This window comes from Gastrolobium bilobum, unplaced genomic scaffold, assembly GCF_033153095.1.
Source record: "Gastrolobium bilobum isolate Gb01-03AN ecotype WA unplaced genomic scaffold, APGP_CSIRO_Gbil_v1 utg30690, whole genome shotgun sequence".
Classification (NCBI taxonomy): Eukaryota; Viridiplantae; Streptophyta; class Magnoliopsida; order Fabales; family Fabaceae; genus Gastrolobium; species Gastrolobium bilobum.
The window spans coordinates 70,692-84,878 of NW_026896631.1; the positions used below are offsets into that span (position 1 = coordinate 70,692).

Below are 14,187 nucleotides of genomic sequence, written 5' to 3' on the forward strand. Positions count from 1 at the left end.
ATTGCCAGGGACCAAAAAAGATGTTTACTCTTTATATTATTTTTCGCAGTACTTTGCCGGTACGCGCTTTTACAAAGCCGATATCAGTTATAACACCAGTTCTCATTATTTTGACCTGAAACTTGTTATGCTAGTCCTATATATTATTCTAGTGACATATACACACTTTTCATAATTTTTTGGGATACTTCATCGGTACGCATTTATACCGTGGAGCAGAACCGGTATCTACACTTTTCGTAAGAAAAACGACTTTCAACATTATTAAACCCTTACTATAATTATTTAAGCCTTCTCATAATTATTAGGGTCAATTATGGAATTATCTCATAATTAATTAATTAAATTCCTAAATTAACGGTGCGGGTTCTTACACGGACCAGAAGAGCTATTATGATGTTAAGCATCGTCCACTGGAGTTCAGTGAGGGTGAGCACGTGTTTGTGAGACTTTCACCTGTCACCGGTGTTGGTCGGGCCCTTGGAGTGAGGAAGCTGAGCCCGGGATTCATAGGGCCATACCAGATTCTTGGTAGAGTAGGACCTGTTGCCTACCGGCTTGCCTTGCCTCCAAACTTGGCCAACATCCACGACGTGTTTTACGTGTCTCAGCTTCGAAAGTATGTAGCGGATCCTTCGCACGTGGTGCAACCGGATGATGTGGAGGTTCGGGAGAACTTGAAAACTCCCGTCGGACCACTAAAGATTCTCGATCGTGGCGAGAAGAAGCTTAGGATCAAGATCATTTCGATGGTCAAAGTGCACTGAACGAGAAGAACTCCTGAGGAGTGTACTTGGGAGCGAAAGGACGAGCTTCTCCGGCAATACCCCGAGTTTCGGGACAGGTATGATTCTAATTTTGCGGACAAAATTCTTAAAAGGAGGGGTGAATGTAAGAACACGCACCATTAAATCAGGAATTTAATGAATTAATTATGAGATTAATGAAATAATTCTATAATTGACCCTAATAATTATGATAAGGCTTAAATAATTATGGTAAGTAATTAATAATGTTGAAAGTCATTTTTCTGACGTAAAGTGCAGATACCAGTTCTGCTCCACGGTATAAATGTGTACCGAGGAAGTATCCCAGAAAATTATGAAAAGTATGTATATGTCACTAGAATAATATACAGGACTAGCATAACAAGTTTCAGGTCAAAATAATGAGAACTGATGTTAGTGAAAGAAACTGACCTTGAAGGTCGAGGCATGTGAGAGGGAAAAACAAAATTTTTCGAGCGGAATAACACATACCATATCAAGAAACATGCTTTAGGGCATGTATGTTACCTTGTTTGCTTTCCAAAACTGGAGGATGATCAAGATGAGGCTTGAAGATGCAAGTCCTCTAATGTTGATCCACATCACCCTTTGTCAAGACGGAAGAACTCTTCTTCAAGGCCACCAACGAAAACACCAATGGAGGCAAGCTATGCGCCCAATGTGTGAAGGAGGAGGCTAGGTCAAGGTATTTAGAAGAGTGTATATTCAGCAAGAATAGACACAAAAGTGGCGCATGGTTTTCTTTTAAAAAGGCTAGGTTATTTCGAAACTCTCTTAAGAAAAACCTCACAAAAGGAACCCATAAGGAGATGAGAGAATGAGTTAATTAAAATCAAATTTTTTTTCACTCAAATAAGGCCCTATATATAGCGCACACTAGGGGGGATGAGTGGAGTTGTTGCAAAATTCAAATCTTGTCAACAACCTCCTCTCACATCCTCATGATATCAAGTGAATATCTCAACAAGAATCTGACTCAACAACCATCATATGGCCAGCCATATGGTGCGCCCCACTTGGCCTCATAACAGTCCAGATACGTTGACCAGTTGCATTCAAACTTGAACCAACTGTCTCACTTATTCTCTCAACAAACCAAATCATCTCATGATCTCTTTTACTATGCATAGATTCCCGAGTCCTTGTAAATGTCATCCTGATTTCTCCAGTTTACAGATAACCTAATCTCTCACAGAGATTTGACGAATTCCTTCAGCTTATCACCCTAGCCATGTGCTCTTTCAGGACAAGCCCAACAGTATACCTATGAGTCTCCATGTTTCAGGAAGACGAGGTATACAGTCAAAGCATGCCTTCTAGAACACAATCTAGGTAATAACTTCTGGTCTTAGGAAAGACATGCCCAAATATAAAGAGACTACTCTAATGATACTCTCTGTGAGAGTTCCTCATAGAGTCTCTTAGTGGGTCTGTTCAGTGCGAGCTATACCCTTATAGGTCCACCCACGACTTTAGCTAAGACATCTCCATATCTGTAGCACATGAGGTCTATACCTTGTATCCATATACAAGTAGATAAGTCGTGCTAGTCTTACCCGAGATTACTGACCCCATTCTCAGTATCTATAGACTAGGAACATAAAATTAGGAATAAACATCCGGTATTCTTGAATCCTCATGATTGTGATCTCATCACAGATACTAAAGAGATACCTATTTTATTCCACGGGGTTTATCAAGTTATTCATAATATATTAACATTAATATCGAGACAGAATTATGAAACAAGATAAAGAGTGCTTTCTTTTATTTGCGACAATATTAAAAAGGTCTACATCTATGTCCTTATTTAATCATAAGATTGTCTCTAGGACACCCAAATACTAACAGTCAGAACTGATACTGACTTCGTAAAAGCGCGTACCGGAAAAGTACAGCAAAAAATAAAATAAAAATATGACAAATCTTAGAAAAATGGCTAGGTTCTGATTCCAAAGTTTGGGATTAAAATACTAAGTGTAGCTATTAGCGCTAATACAGTACGATTAAAACTTAATGAGGCTATGTTATCAACAACAACAAAAACTTAATGAGGCTATATATAGGATTGGCACATGATCCTAGGTCAGATATTTGTACCTCTACGTAGCATTTGCTGAAGCCTTTGAGCAGCCACCTTGCCATCTCCTTCCTCATCCTAAAAGAAGCCCAAGTGACCACCTTTCCTTCCATTCTCTTCATCAAAACACCTTGTGTGTGTGAACAATCATTGTGAGTGGGAAAGTTGTACCTTTGCTGGTTGTGGTTGCTATCTTGTGAGAGTGAGAGAGCTGACTTCTTGGCTAAGTGAAGAGGGAACCATTTCCTTGGTTGTGGGAGCTCCAAGTGGTGAGCTTTGTGAAGAAAGAGCCAACCTAGTTGTTCATTTTCGTGGTTGGGGGAAGTCAGACTTGAGGAGCTGCTGTGAGAGATCCAAGAGCATCTTTTTGCTCTATTTTAAGCTTTGGGTATGTTCTTGAACCTTGATAATGAGTTTTAGTTGTTTAAAGATTGAGTCTTGGCATGTTAATGAGTAAAATAGGTAACTAACCTGAACATGAACCTAAAAGTGAATAAAAATGCATGCTTGGATGTATTAATGGGTTAAAAATGCAACCTTGAAGTGATATCTTCGTGAAATGCAAAAACTGCATTCTGTCGCGAAATATCCGGATATTGATATCCGGATATGGGGTTGGAAATATCTGGATATGCCCCCGACAAATATTCGAATATTCTGGGAATTTTGAGAGAGTGACGGTTCTGTTCATACAGAACTGTATTTTTGGGTTTGTGGACCCATGCTTGATTAAGTTAAACCACTGTAATAATAAACTAAGTCAGAATCAAGTGATTAAGGGCTTATAGCTTTGTGAGAAGCCTAAAGACATGAAACATAAAAGGAAAGCGTTGTCTTTATGTCATATGATTGTAGATCATGATTGTTGATATTATTGTTGGTCTAAAACAGATTGTGATTTTGCTGTTTGTGAACTTCGAGCTTTTTTGGAATCTTGGTTGGATAGTTAGCTTGCAAGGTAAGCTTTCGTATCCTCAGTTTAGCCATTGTTGGTTCCACCATACCCCATGGGGGGATGGTTTATATGCATGATGTGTTTTCATGTATTGATTTTGAAATGCTGTTGAGCTGTTATGTGCAAGTGCTTATAATATGCATGTGTTGTTCCACCTAGACGGTAAGCCTGTGTATATATGAGACATGCCATAGGGTGATTCTGTGGGTGGGTGTAAGTAGTAACTTGCACTAAATGTAGGTAATAGAAGTATGTAAATCCTGCATTTCTCTGGCCAGTAGAATAGTTGACACACATGACATGATTATTCTGCTGTATTGCACTGGTTTTGGAACTTGTATTATATTACTGCTTTTTGAACTTATATTGCACATGTAAGTGAGCTTGGGGTGGAGAAATCCTTAGAGATCTCACCCCACGTTTGGGGCACATATTTCAGGTTCAGGTAACTCGGGGTTGAGACCTCGGACGGCAGGAGGCTGAGCTGATGTGATATGCTTGTTGTTTATCCTATTATTCTTAGATGCTGACATGCTTATATTTATTGTTATGTTGTTGTTGTTGAGACTCTGATGGGCTTTGTTGCCTTATTTGGTGAGCATGGGGGTTGTCCATGCCACATTGATTGACTATATCTTATTTGGATTCGAGTTGTATTATATGTATCAGGATTATGTTCGGACTACGTGTTGTAGATCTGTGACTTAGATACTCGCAGTTATTTATATATTGAGGTTATTCAGTGTATTTAGATTTATTGCAATTTACATACAGGCAATGTTTTGAAAAAGGATTACGTAATCAACTTGGTAATATTAATGACGTCATAATTGAAAAGAAAAAGTTATTCCGTATTTTTAATTAAGTGTGGCTTAATACGATGACATGATAACAAACCGGGTATACACGGGGTGTTACACTGGTAATGCAAGATTCATTGAGAACTGCGAAGTTAGTGAGAGTTCTAAAAGGGAAATTATGGAAATAAAGGAGACTGAGGTAAATGTTTCATTACCTATAATTGTTACTCCATCTACTAAATTCCCTAATGTTGTTCCAGTTGTTGTAGAATAAGATGACAACACTGAACAACATTTGAATGAAGAAGTACTCCCAGCAGATGCTAACTTGCAGAATGCTAATGCACAAGAACCACATGAAATAGAATTAAGAAGATCCCAAAGGGAACGTAGGCCAGCTATTTCGAATGATTATGTGGTTTACCTGCAAAAGTCAGATTATGACATTGGAATCAATAAAGATCAAGTTTCGTTTTCACAAGCCATAGAAAGTATAGAATCCGATAAATTGATTGAAGCTATCAAAGAAGAGCTAAAATCCATGGATCAGAATGATGTCTAGGATCTCGTCGAATTACCTGAAGGTTCCAAAAGAGTCGGTTGTAAGTGGGTCTTTAAGACGAAATGTGACTCTAATGGTAATATCGAACGATATAAAGCTAGACTTGTTGCAAAGGGTTATACTCAGAAAGATGGCATTGATTATAAAAAGACATTTTCACCTGTCTCGAAAAAGGATTCATTAAGGATAATTATGGCATTGGTGGCTCATTATGATTTAGAGCTACATCAAATGGATGTGAAAACAGCCTTTCTTAATGGTGACTTAGAGGAGGAAGTTTATATGGATCAACCTAAAGGTTTTTCCATGGAAAGTGAAAGAAAATTAGTGTGTAAACTCAAGAGGTCAATATATGGACTTAAGCAAGCATCTCGACAATGATATATCAAGTTCAATACCATTATTACATCTTTTGGATTTGAGGAAAACACTGTTGATCGATGTATTTACCAGAAGATTAGTGGGAGTAAGCTTGTTTTCTTAGTTCTTTATATTGACAACATCTTACTTGCTGCAAATGATTTGAGTATATTGCGTGAGATTAAAGATTTTCTCTCAAAGATTTTTGAAATGAAAGATATGGGAAATGCGTCCTATGTGATTGAAATAGAAATATTCTGTGATCGATCACAAGGATGTTGGGACTATCTCAGAAAGGATATATTGAGAAAATTCTAGAGAGATTTAATATGAGTAAATGCTCACCCAGGGTTGTTCCTGTACAGAAATGTGATAAATTTAATCTTATGCAATGTCCAAAGAATGATGTTGAACGGAAAGAGATGGAATCAATTCCATATGTCTCTGTTGTGGGCAGCTTAATGTATGCTCAAACCTGTACTCAGCCGGATATCAGTTTTGCGGTCGGGATGTTGGGCAGATATCAAAGTAATCCAGGAATGGAACATTGGAAAGCTGCAAAGAAAGTTTTAAGATACCTTCAAGGCACGAAGGATCACATGCTCATGTACAAAAGGTTCAATGAATTAGAAGTAATTGGATATACTGATCCAGATTTTGGTGAATGTCTTGATAGTAGAAAGTCAACCTTTGGCTACTTGTTTATGTTTGCTCAAGGAGCCATATCATGGAAAAGTACAAACAAACTATCGTTGCTTCATCCACTATAGAGGAAGAATTTGTGGCATGTTTTGAAGCCACAACTCATGCATTATGGCTGCAGAACTTTATTTCAGGGCTTGTGGTTGTCGACAACATTAGTAGGCTGCTAAAAATTTACTGTGATAATTCTGCAGCAGTATTCTTCTCTAAGAATGAAAGATACTCTAAAGGTGCCAAACATATAGAGTTAAAGTATTTTTCGTTAAAGAGGAGGTTCAGAAACAGAGAGTGTCAATTATGCACATCAGAACTGAACACATGATAGCAGACCCTTTGACGAAAGGGTTACAACCAAAGCTATTTAAAGAACATGTTGAAAGTATGGGCCTTGGTTGTATTAAAGATTATTGATGTGCGACACTCTGAGCTCACCTATGTGTTTCTGACATACATTATGTTTCCTTATTTTATGGTTGTATACACATTATGAATTTTGACAAGGAAGTCTTTGTAAGACATTATGTGGACCATTATGTTTCCTATATTATGAATTTTATATGATGGATTGTTGGTGTTGTAGTATATGGAAGGAAATGTACTGAATTAATAGCGCACTACCGCCATAACTCACACTTGACAATTTATCTTTTATGATGACTAACATTAGAGATGCATGTATATTAAGATTAATCGGGCCAAGTGGGAGAATGTTAGAAATATTAAGAATCAATCATAATATTAAAAGGATTTTATTATAATTATAATATTAAGATTCTTGATATTACCCATTAAACGTTATATGGCCCAATTAATTACTGATACACTTAATCTCAATCGTTGATTTGATTTGGTATATGATGGACTTACCAGATTATGAGTTATGGAATATATATATATATATTAGGGATGGTCCTCTCTCTCCTTCTACCCTAATGTCATTCTCTCCATCAAAATACATATCAAAGTAAAGAAGGCTTAGAGAGAGAAACTACCCTAACACAATTGCTCACAAGATGATGACTGTTGTTAATCCTTCATCATTATTTTCGGGTATGTCTTTATCTCTTATATGTATGTGAAAATCATGTATTACAAAGATCCCTTTATCCTTTTCTATTTTATGATTTATGAACATGATATATTACACAAACTAACATGAGAGTGGCAATGATTTAACTCTTAACACTTAATCAAACAAAAATAGAGGGAGCTTAATTGAAACCTTAATAGTGGTTTTAATTTATATCAAACAAAAAAAGGGTAAACAAAGCAAAAATTTTGTATAAAGACCCACAATATTACAATATGCTATAATAAATAAAATCATTAAGATTGATTATGAGAAGTTTGGATTATTTACATAATGATGTTATAGGTTTGAATCTCAATACATATATATAAGAGCATGATAAATGTCATTTGTGAGGCATTAGCTCTTTATTTCATTTTTGGTGACATGTACCGATAATCCATTCATTATTTATTTCTCTTTGATGTACATGCTGTTGAAACATGTCATAATGAGGAAAATAGATCTTCACATGTAGAAAAAAACAGGACATGGTCATGTGGGAATATCACAATCATAGAAAGGTAAATCAACGGTTATGATTTCGTAACTACTTATTATAATTTTTGTTTCTCTCTTCCTTTATTACCATTAATCCACCTTTGTATGATTATGATTCTCCACATGATCATGTCATGTTTTTTTTTTCATATGAGAGGATCCAGATCTCATTATCAGTAATGAGCTTTTTTTTTTTCTTGGTATCCGAGTAATGAGCCTTTAATTAGTTAATAGATTAACTAGTTATTAGTACAAATCCATTAGTTTAGAATGTTGACCCTGCAGCCATACATAAGAAAAATATATGAAAATCTTCCCGGCAATAATATTATTCCAAATGTTGGTAGTGGTTGGGACAGTGGACAACCTGATGGGGGCTGATGAAGGAACTCTATGCTTGAAATGTTTAGTTAAAACATTAAACTCAAACAACACGTAGACTATATATAGTGCCTGCCCCACCTGCCTTTTTCATATTCATTATTGTCACTTCTCTAACGAACGCGGTTTCATTCGATTTTGGAGTCAACCATTTTCGTTGATTCGGCGACTTGAACTCTTTAAGTTATCCATGTTTTGGTTTATAATCTCAACTTAAATCAAATTCGATACGGAATCACTTTGTGGCTGACAAAAGAATCACCATCCTTTAAGAAAAGAAGATTGCGTAAATCATTTTCTTGGTTAATATATGCTCAACATAGAATAAATATTTTTGATGTTATGAGCAGTGGTATTAAAATCGGCCCAATCCTCGGACGAGTTGAATTGGAAATGGGACAACTAATCGATCCAGTTTTCTTGTTGAGCTGTTTTCTTAAAATTATGACAAAATAATCCACCATTGCACTTTTAGAATTCAAACTCGGTACCTAAGGGAAAGGAAGTGAAATGTTAACCACCGAAGGTGATTACTTTGTTTGTCATATTATCTCTATTTATATATTTATTATATCTTTTTACATAAATTCAATTTAGGTCCACGAACTAGATACCCTGTCCAAGTCGAGGACTGGTTCGGTTTTAATAAAATTGATTAGAAGAGTACTAAACATTGGGTATATTTTTCATTAAATATTGAAAAGATAATATTTTAAAAATATTTTACCTTTATGAATATTTTCACCTATATTGTTTTTTTGGGGGGGTAAGGGAGCATGTAAACACTTAAATTATGCTTCTCTGTTCGATCTATTCGGGACAGAAAAGGGGAAAAACAAAGTTTATGAGAATTTCACGTTAAATATATATAAGCTATGGGAAGTGGGCATGGGACCTAGCTGATAGCTATTTTGAATTTGAGTGATTATGAAATCGCATAAGAATCTGAACGATGGAAAATGAATCTGCTCATATTTGGATTGAGTCTTCGAGATGACATGCTAACAACATTAGTGCTTCTGGCAAAATTCATGGTTGGCACATCTTCACAGCAAGTCTTTGTATCATTCAATTTAACATGGAAATTTAGAACATCAACCAAATATTACATAGGAAACTGTTGGAAGTAATTTTTCAAAAGAAAGAGTTATCGTTCTCAGGAAACGGGTTGAATTAATTTTCTTTTTATTTTTCTAGTTTAGAATTTCATGAATTGAAGCTTTATTTGGTTTTAGAACAACAAAATTTTGTAATCTGTAACAGTTATCAAAATGTAATCTAGAAGTAAGAAAATGATTTATGAATATTAAAAGACTTCTGGGTATATCAAAAAATCATGGACGACACCAAAACCTTTTTGCATTTCTGCAAATTTCGTACATTGCTGCAGCAAGTTTATCTCAATTTCTGAAGTACTACGGCAAGTTTAGTTGAAACTTTCCAGAATCAACATTAAAGTTCAAGAAGATCTTTTCCCAAAGTTTCTTGAAACTTTATAGAAGATTTATCAGAAATCACCCTTGATTATCCCTAATCAAGAGGTTCATTTAATACTAAACAAAAATGCATTTTCCAATTTATTTTTGTTGAATTTCCCAAGTTTCATTCCCATGAATTACTCGAGTTTTAAAAGTGAAAGAATTAAACGAATGAGATAAAGAAATTGTAACTAAGAACATCAAAAATTATTCATCCAATCATTTTGACAACCCAGAAAAGAAAAGAAATTAGAAACCCATATTCAGAAATATTGCAAATCTAAAAAGTAAAGAAACATGCATTACCAATATTCAGTAAAGAAAACTCAAAGTAAAAGTTTACAAACCGGTTCTTCAATAATCAAAGTTCCTAAACTAGAGCTATGAAGAAAACTTGCAGAAGTATGAAAACAATAGCTCGCATGCAGATCCGTGATTCCTTTCCTTGAAGGTGCGTTGTCAATGCACTTCGAGTGCAAGAATTGAAGAACAAGCATTCAGCTTTCAAGGAATTTCTCAACACTCAGATTCAAAGAAAAAGATTACAAAAGATTCAAGACGTAAAACTGAAAACTAAAAAAAACGAAAGTTCTCTCCTCGTGGCCCTAATGACTCAGACTCCTATTTAGCTAGAAACTAAAGAGCTCCAAGAAATTGCATTGTTGTCCATCCATATTTTTGTCCATCCAATGGTTCAGATTTGATCTCACTTTCAAAGAGTTGATCATATGGCTCTCTAACTGCAGTAAAAATAGTAAAAGAGAATAGTAAATCATCAAATTATCTCTTTCTCTCTCTTTTACCTTATTGGGCTGATTGGTACTCATTTGGCCCATTACCATGCACTTATATCCAGCCTTTGACTCAAATATTGTAAAAACAAAGCCATTAAAATAATCATAATTTATAGCTAACAGAAACTCAATTAGCATGAATATGTACATTATCACCAGCCATTGTGTGCAATTCAATCTTTAAAAATTGAAAATCCTAATCTCTTGAATGAAAAAACCCACAATTTGGGAACCCCCGGTAGTGTTTGATGCTGACTGATTTCGGGTTGGCAGTGGTTCACTGTTTGGGGTGGTGCAGATGATGGGTTAGGGGAGAGAGTGTTGAGGAGGGTGATGGCTAAGGCTGTTAAGTCTTTGATGGGAAAAAGATTGAGGCACAGTGGTGGTATGGTGGTGCTCGGTTGGAAGGGGAATGAGTTTGGTGGTGGGTTGGTTCAGTGGTGGTGGCTCACAGTGATTGGAAATAATGGGGCTGTTGGTTTGTTCTAAGAGGACTGGTTGTGATGTGGTGGAGGTGAATGGTGGAAGAGAAGGGAAGGTGGAAGATTGAGAGGGAAAGAGAGGGAGAGGGGGTCGACGGCAGGGGAGGGAGAAAATAGTGAGTGAGTGAGATGGGAGGAAATTAGGGTTCTTAATTTTTAAATTCTGATTTTAAACTAGCGCTAACAACGTGGAGTTCACGCTGTCAGCGCGGAGCGACTGGAACTTATGGGTTCAGTGGCGTTGACAGCGTGGATCTCACACTGTTGACGCGAGTCTTTCGTGGAATTATGGCGCTGTGAGCGCCAAACTGGCACTGAATTTTTGAATTATGGCGCTGAGAGTGCCAGGTTCGCGTTTTGAGCACGGTAAGCTTGATTTTGAGATTTTTGACGCTGCCAGCGCCAACTCCACGTTGTGAGCGTGGAGCTTCTGTCTCTTTGCATATTGTGGCGCTACTAGCGCTATCAGCGCCAATTCCCATATTTCAATTTTTTCAATTGTCTTCACCTCACCAATTAATTACTTGTAAATTAACCTAATAAAATTAAACAAAGAAGATTAAAATTTAATACTGGGTTTCCTCCCAGTTAGCGCTTGTTTAACGTCACGAGCCTAACGCAAACAGTTTAAGGTTCCGGTGAAGTTAAAGGGACATAAACCTTGTCCTTATTTACCTGTCCTCCATAGTACAATTTTAGCCTACAACCATTAACTTTGAAAGGATTATCAGTGTCTATAGGAGAAATTTTTACTGTGCCATAAAGAAATACTTGTTTTATGACAAATGGTCCCGACCAGCAAGACTTTAGCTTACTTGGAAACAATCTCAGTCGAGAATTGTACAATAATACCTGTTGTCCGGGCTCAAACTCCTTTGGAACTATCTTCTTATCATGCCATCTCTTTGTCTTCTCCTTGTAAATTTTAGCATTCTCATACGCAGACAACCTAAACTCATTAAGCTTATTAAATTGTAAAAGTCTTTTCTCATTAGCAGTTTTCACATCAAAATTAAGGAATTTAGTTGCTCACATAGCCTTATGTTCTAATTCTACAAGAAGGTGACAAGACTTACCGTACACCAGTTAAAATAGTGACATACCTATTGGGTCTTGTAGGCTGTCCGGTATGCCCAAAGCGCATCATCAAGCTTCTTTGACCAGTCCTTCCATAAATTTCACACAGTTTTCTCTAAGATTTGCTTCAGCTCCCTATTTGAAATCTCAACTTGTCCACTTGTCTGTGGATAATAAGGTGTCGCCACCTTATGATTAACTCCATACTTAGCAAGTAGACTCTGAAACTGCTAGTTGCAGAAGTGGGATCCTCCATAGTTTATGATAGCTCTTGGAACTCCAAATCTTGTGAATATGTTCTTTCGCAGGAAAGAGACAACTACTTTAGCATCGTTCGTCGGAAGAGCCACAACTTCCACCCACCTTGACACGTAGTCTACAACCACCAAGATGTACTGGTTAAAGTAGGAGCTGGGAAATGGTCCCAAAAAATCTATGCCCCACACATCAAATATTTCTACTTCTAGAATGCTATTCAAGGGCATATCATTCCTCCTTGAGATGTTCCCAGTCCTCTGGCATCTATTACATCTCTCTACGAAAATTCGAGCATCCTTAAATATAGTGGGCCAATATAATCCACTCTGTAAGACCTTCTGAGCAATACGATTCCCAGCGAAGTGTCCTCTGTAATCTAAACCATGACAATGCCATAATATGTTTTTCACCTCTTCTTCAGGTACACATCTTCGCATCATTCCATCAGTGCAAACAAAGTAAAGAAAAAGGGCCATCCCACAAATATCTCCTTGCATCATAAAGAAACTTCTTTGTTTGCTGCCAAGTAAGTCCTTGGGGAATTGATCTTACAGCTCTATAATTAGCAAAATCCGCAAACCATGGTAGGCAGATAAATCCCATTACTTGTTCATCAGGAAATGCATCCCGGATCTCTATTTCAGGTCCATCTTGTAGCTCCTTGACTTGAATTCGGGATAAGTGGTCGGCTACTATATTCTCCACGCCTTTCTTGTCCCGAATCTCTAACTCAAATTCCTAAAATAACAACATCCAACATAGCAAACGTGGCTTGGCATCCTTCTTATTCAAAAGATGCTTCAAGGCAGCATGGTCAGTAAAAACAATAACTTTGGACCCAATCAGATAAGATCGAAACTTGTCTAATGCATAAACTACAGCTAGCATCTATTTTTTAGTAGTGGCATAATTAACTTGTGCCTCATTTAAAACTTTACTAGCATAGTATATGACATGTAACAACTTATCCTTACGCTGCCCGAGAACTGCTCCAACAGCATATGCGCTTGCGTCGCACATAAGCTCGAACGGAAGGTTCCAATCAGGTGCCGTTAAGACAGGTGCGATAGTCAGTTGCTCCTTCAAAAGATTAAAAGCAGTTAGGTAGGCATCATTAAATATGAATTCAGCATCTTTGACCAAAAGTTGACTAAATGGTTTGGCAATTTTGGAGAAATCTTTGATGAACCTCCTGTCAAAACCTGCATGTCCAAGAAAACTACGAACACTGTTAACATTAGTGGGAGAGGGAAGTTTTTCAATAATCAATAACTTATCCTTATCCACTTCAATTTCTTTTCCAGAAATACGTTGTCCTAGAACTATGCCATCCCTTACCATAAAATGGCATTTCTCCCAATTTAAAACTAAATTAGTTTCTTGACAACACTACAAACACAAGAGAGGTTAGCCAAACATGAATCAAAAGAATCACCAAAGACAGAAAAATCATCCATGAATACCTCAATGAATTTTTCTATCATATCGGAGAATATGGAGAGCATGCACCTTTGAAATGTGGCTGGAGCATTGCATAATCCGAACGGCATTCTCCTATACACGAATATACCAAATGGGCATGTGAATGCAATTTTCTCTTGATCTTCTGGTGCAACTGTAATCTGATTGTATCCCGAGTAACCATCCAAGAAACAATAATATGAATACCCAGCTAATCTTTCAAGCATCTGATCCATGAACAGAAGAAGGAAGTGATCCTTCCTTGTAGCTGCATTGAGCCTTCGGTAATCGATGCACATTCTTCATCCTGTTATTGTACTTGTTGGGATTAACTCATTGTTTTCATTTTGCACTACAGTTACTCCACCTTTCTTTGACACTATTTGCACTAGACTCACCCATGCACTATCTAAAATAGGATAAATCATACCACCATCTA

General features: G+C 36.8%; 2 protein-coding genes across 2 annotated transcripts; one reads left to right on the top strand and one right to left on the bottom strand.

The window, feature by feature from the left end:
• The first annotated feature begins 5,874 nt into the window (after positions 1-5,874).
• LOC133301144 (secreted RxLR effector protein 161-like) lies at positions 5,875-6,315 on the top strand. The gene has a single exon (XM_061500754.1). It carries the CDS (start codon positions 5,875-5,877, stop codon positions 6,313-6,315), a length of 441 nt encoding a protein of 146 aa, XP_061356738.1.
• Positions 6,316-12,259: 5,944 nt separating this feature from the next.
• Positions 12,260-12,724, bottom strand: LOC133301145 (uncharacterized). The gene has a single exon (XM_061500755.1). The coding sequence runs from the start codon at positions 12,722-12,724 to the stop codon at positions 12,260-12,262; it is 465 nt and encodes a 154-aa protein (XP_061356739.1).
• Positions 12,725-14,187: the final 1,463 nt, after the last annotated feature.

Coding starts and splice junctions, on each gene's coding strand:
- LOC133301145 (XM_061500755.1), bottom strand. CDS start 12,724: ATGCGAAGATGTGTACCTGAAGAAGAGGTGAAAAACATATTATGGCAT.
- LOC133301144 (XM_061500754.1), top strand. CDS start 5,875: ATGAGTAAATGCTCACCCAGGGTTGTTCCTGTACAGAAATGTGATAAA.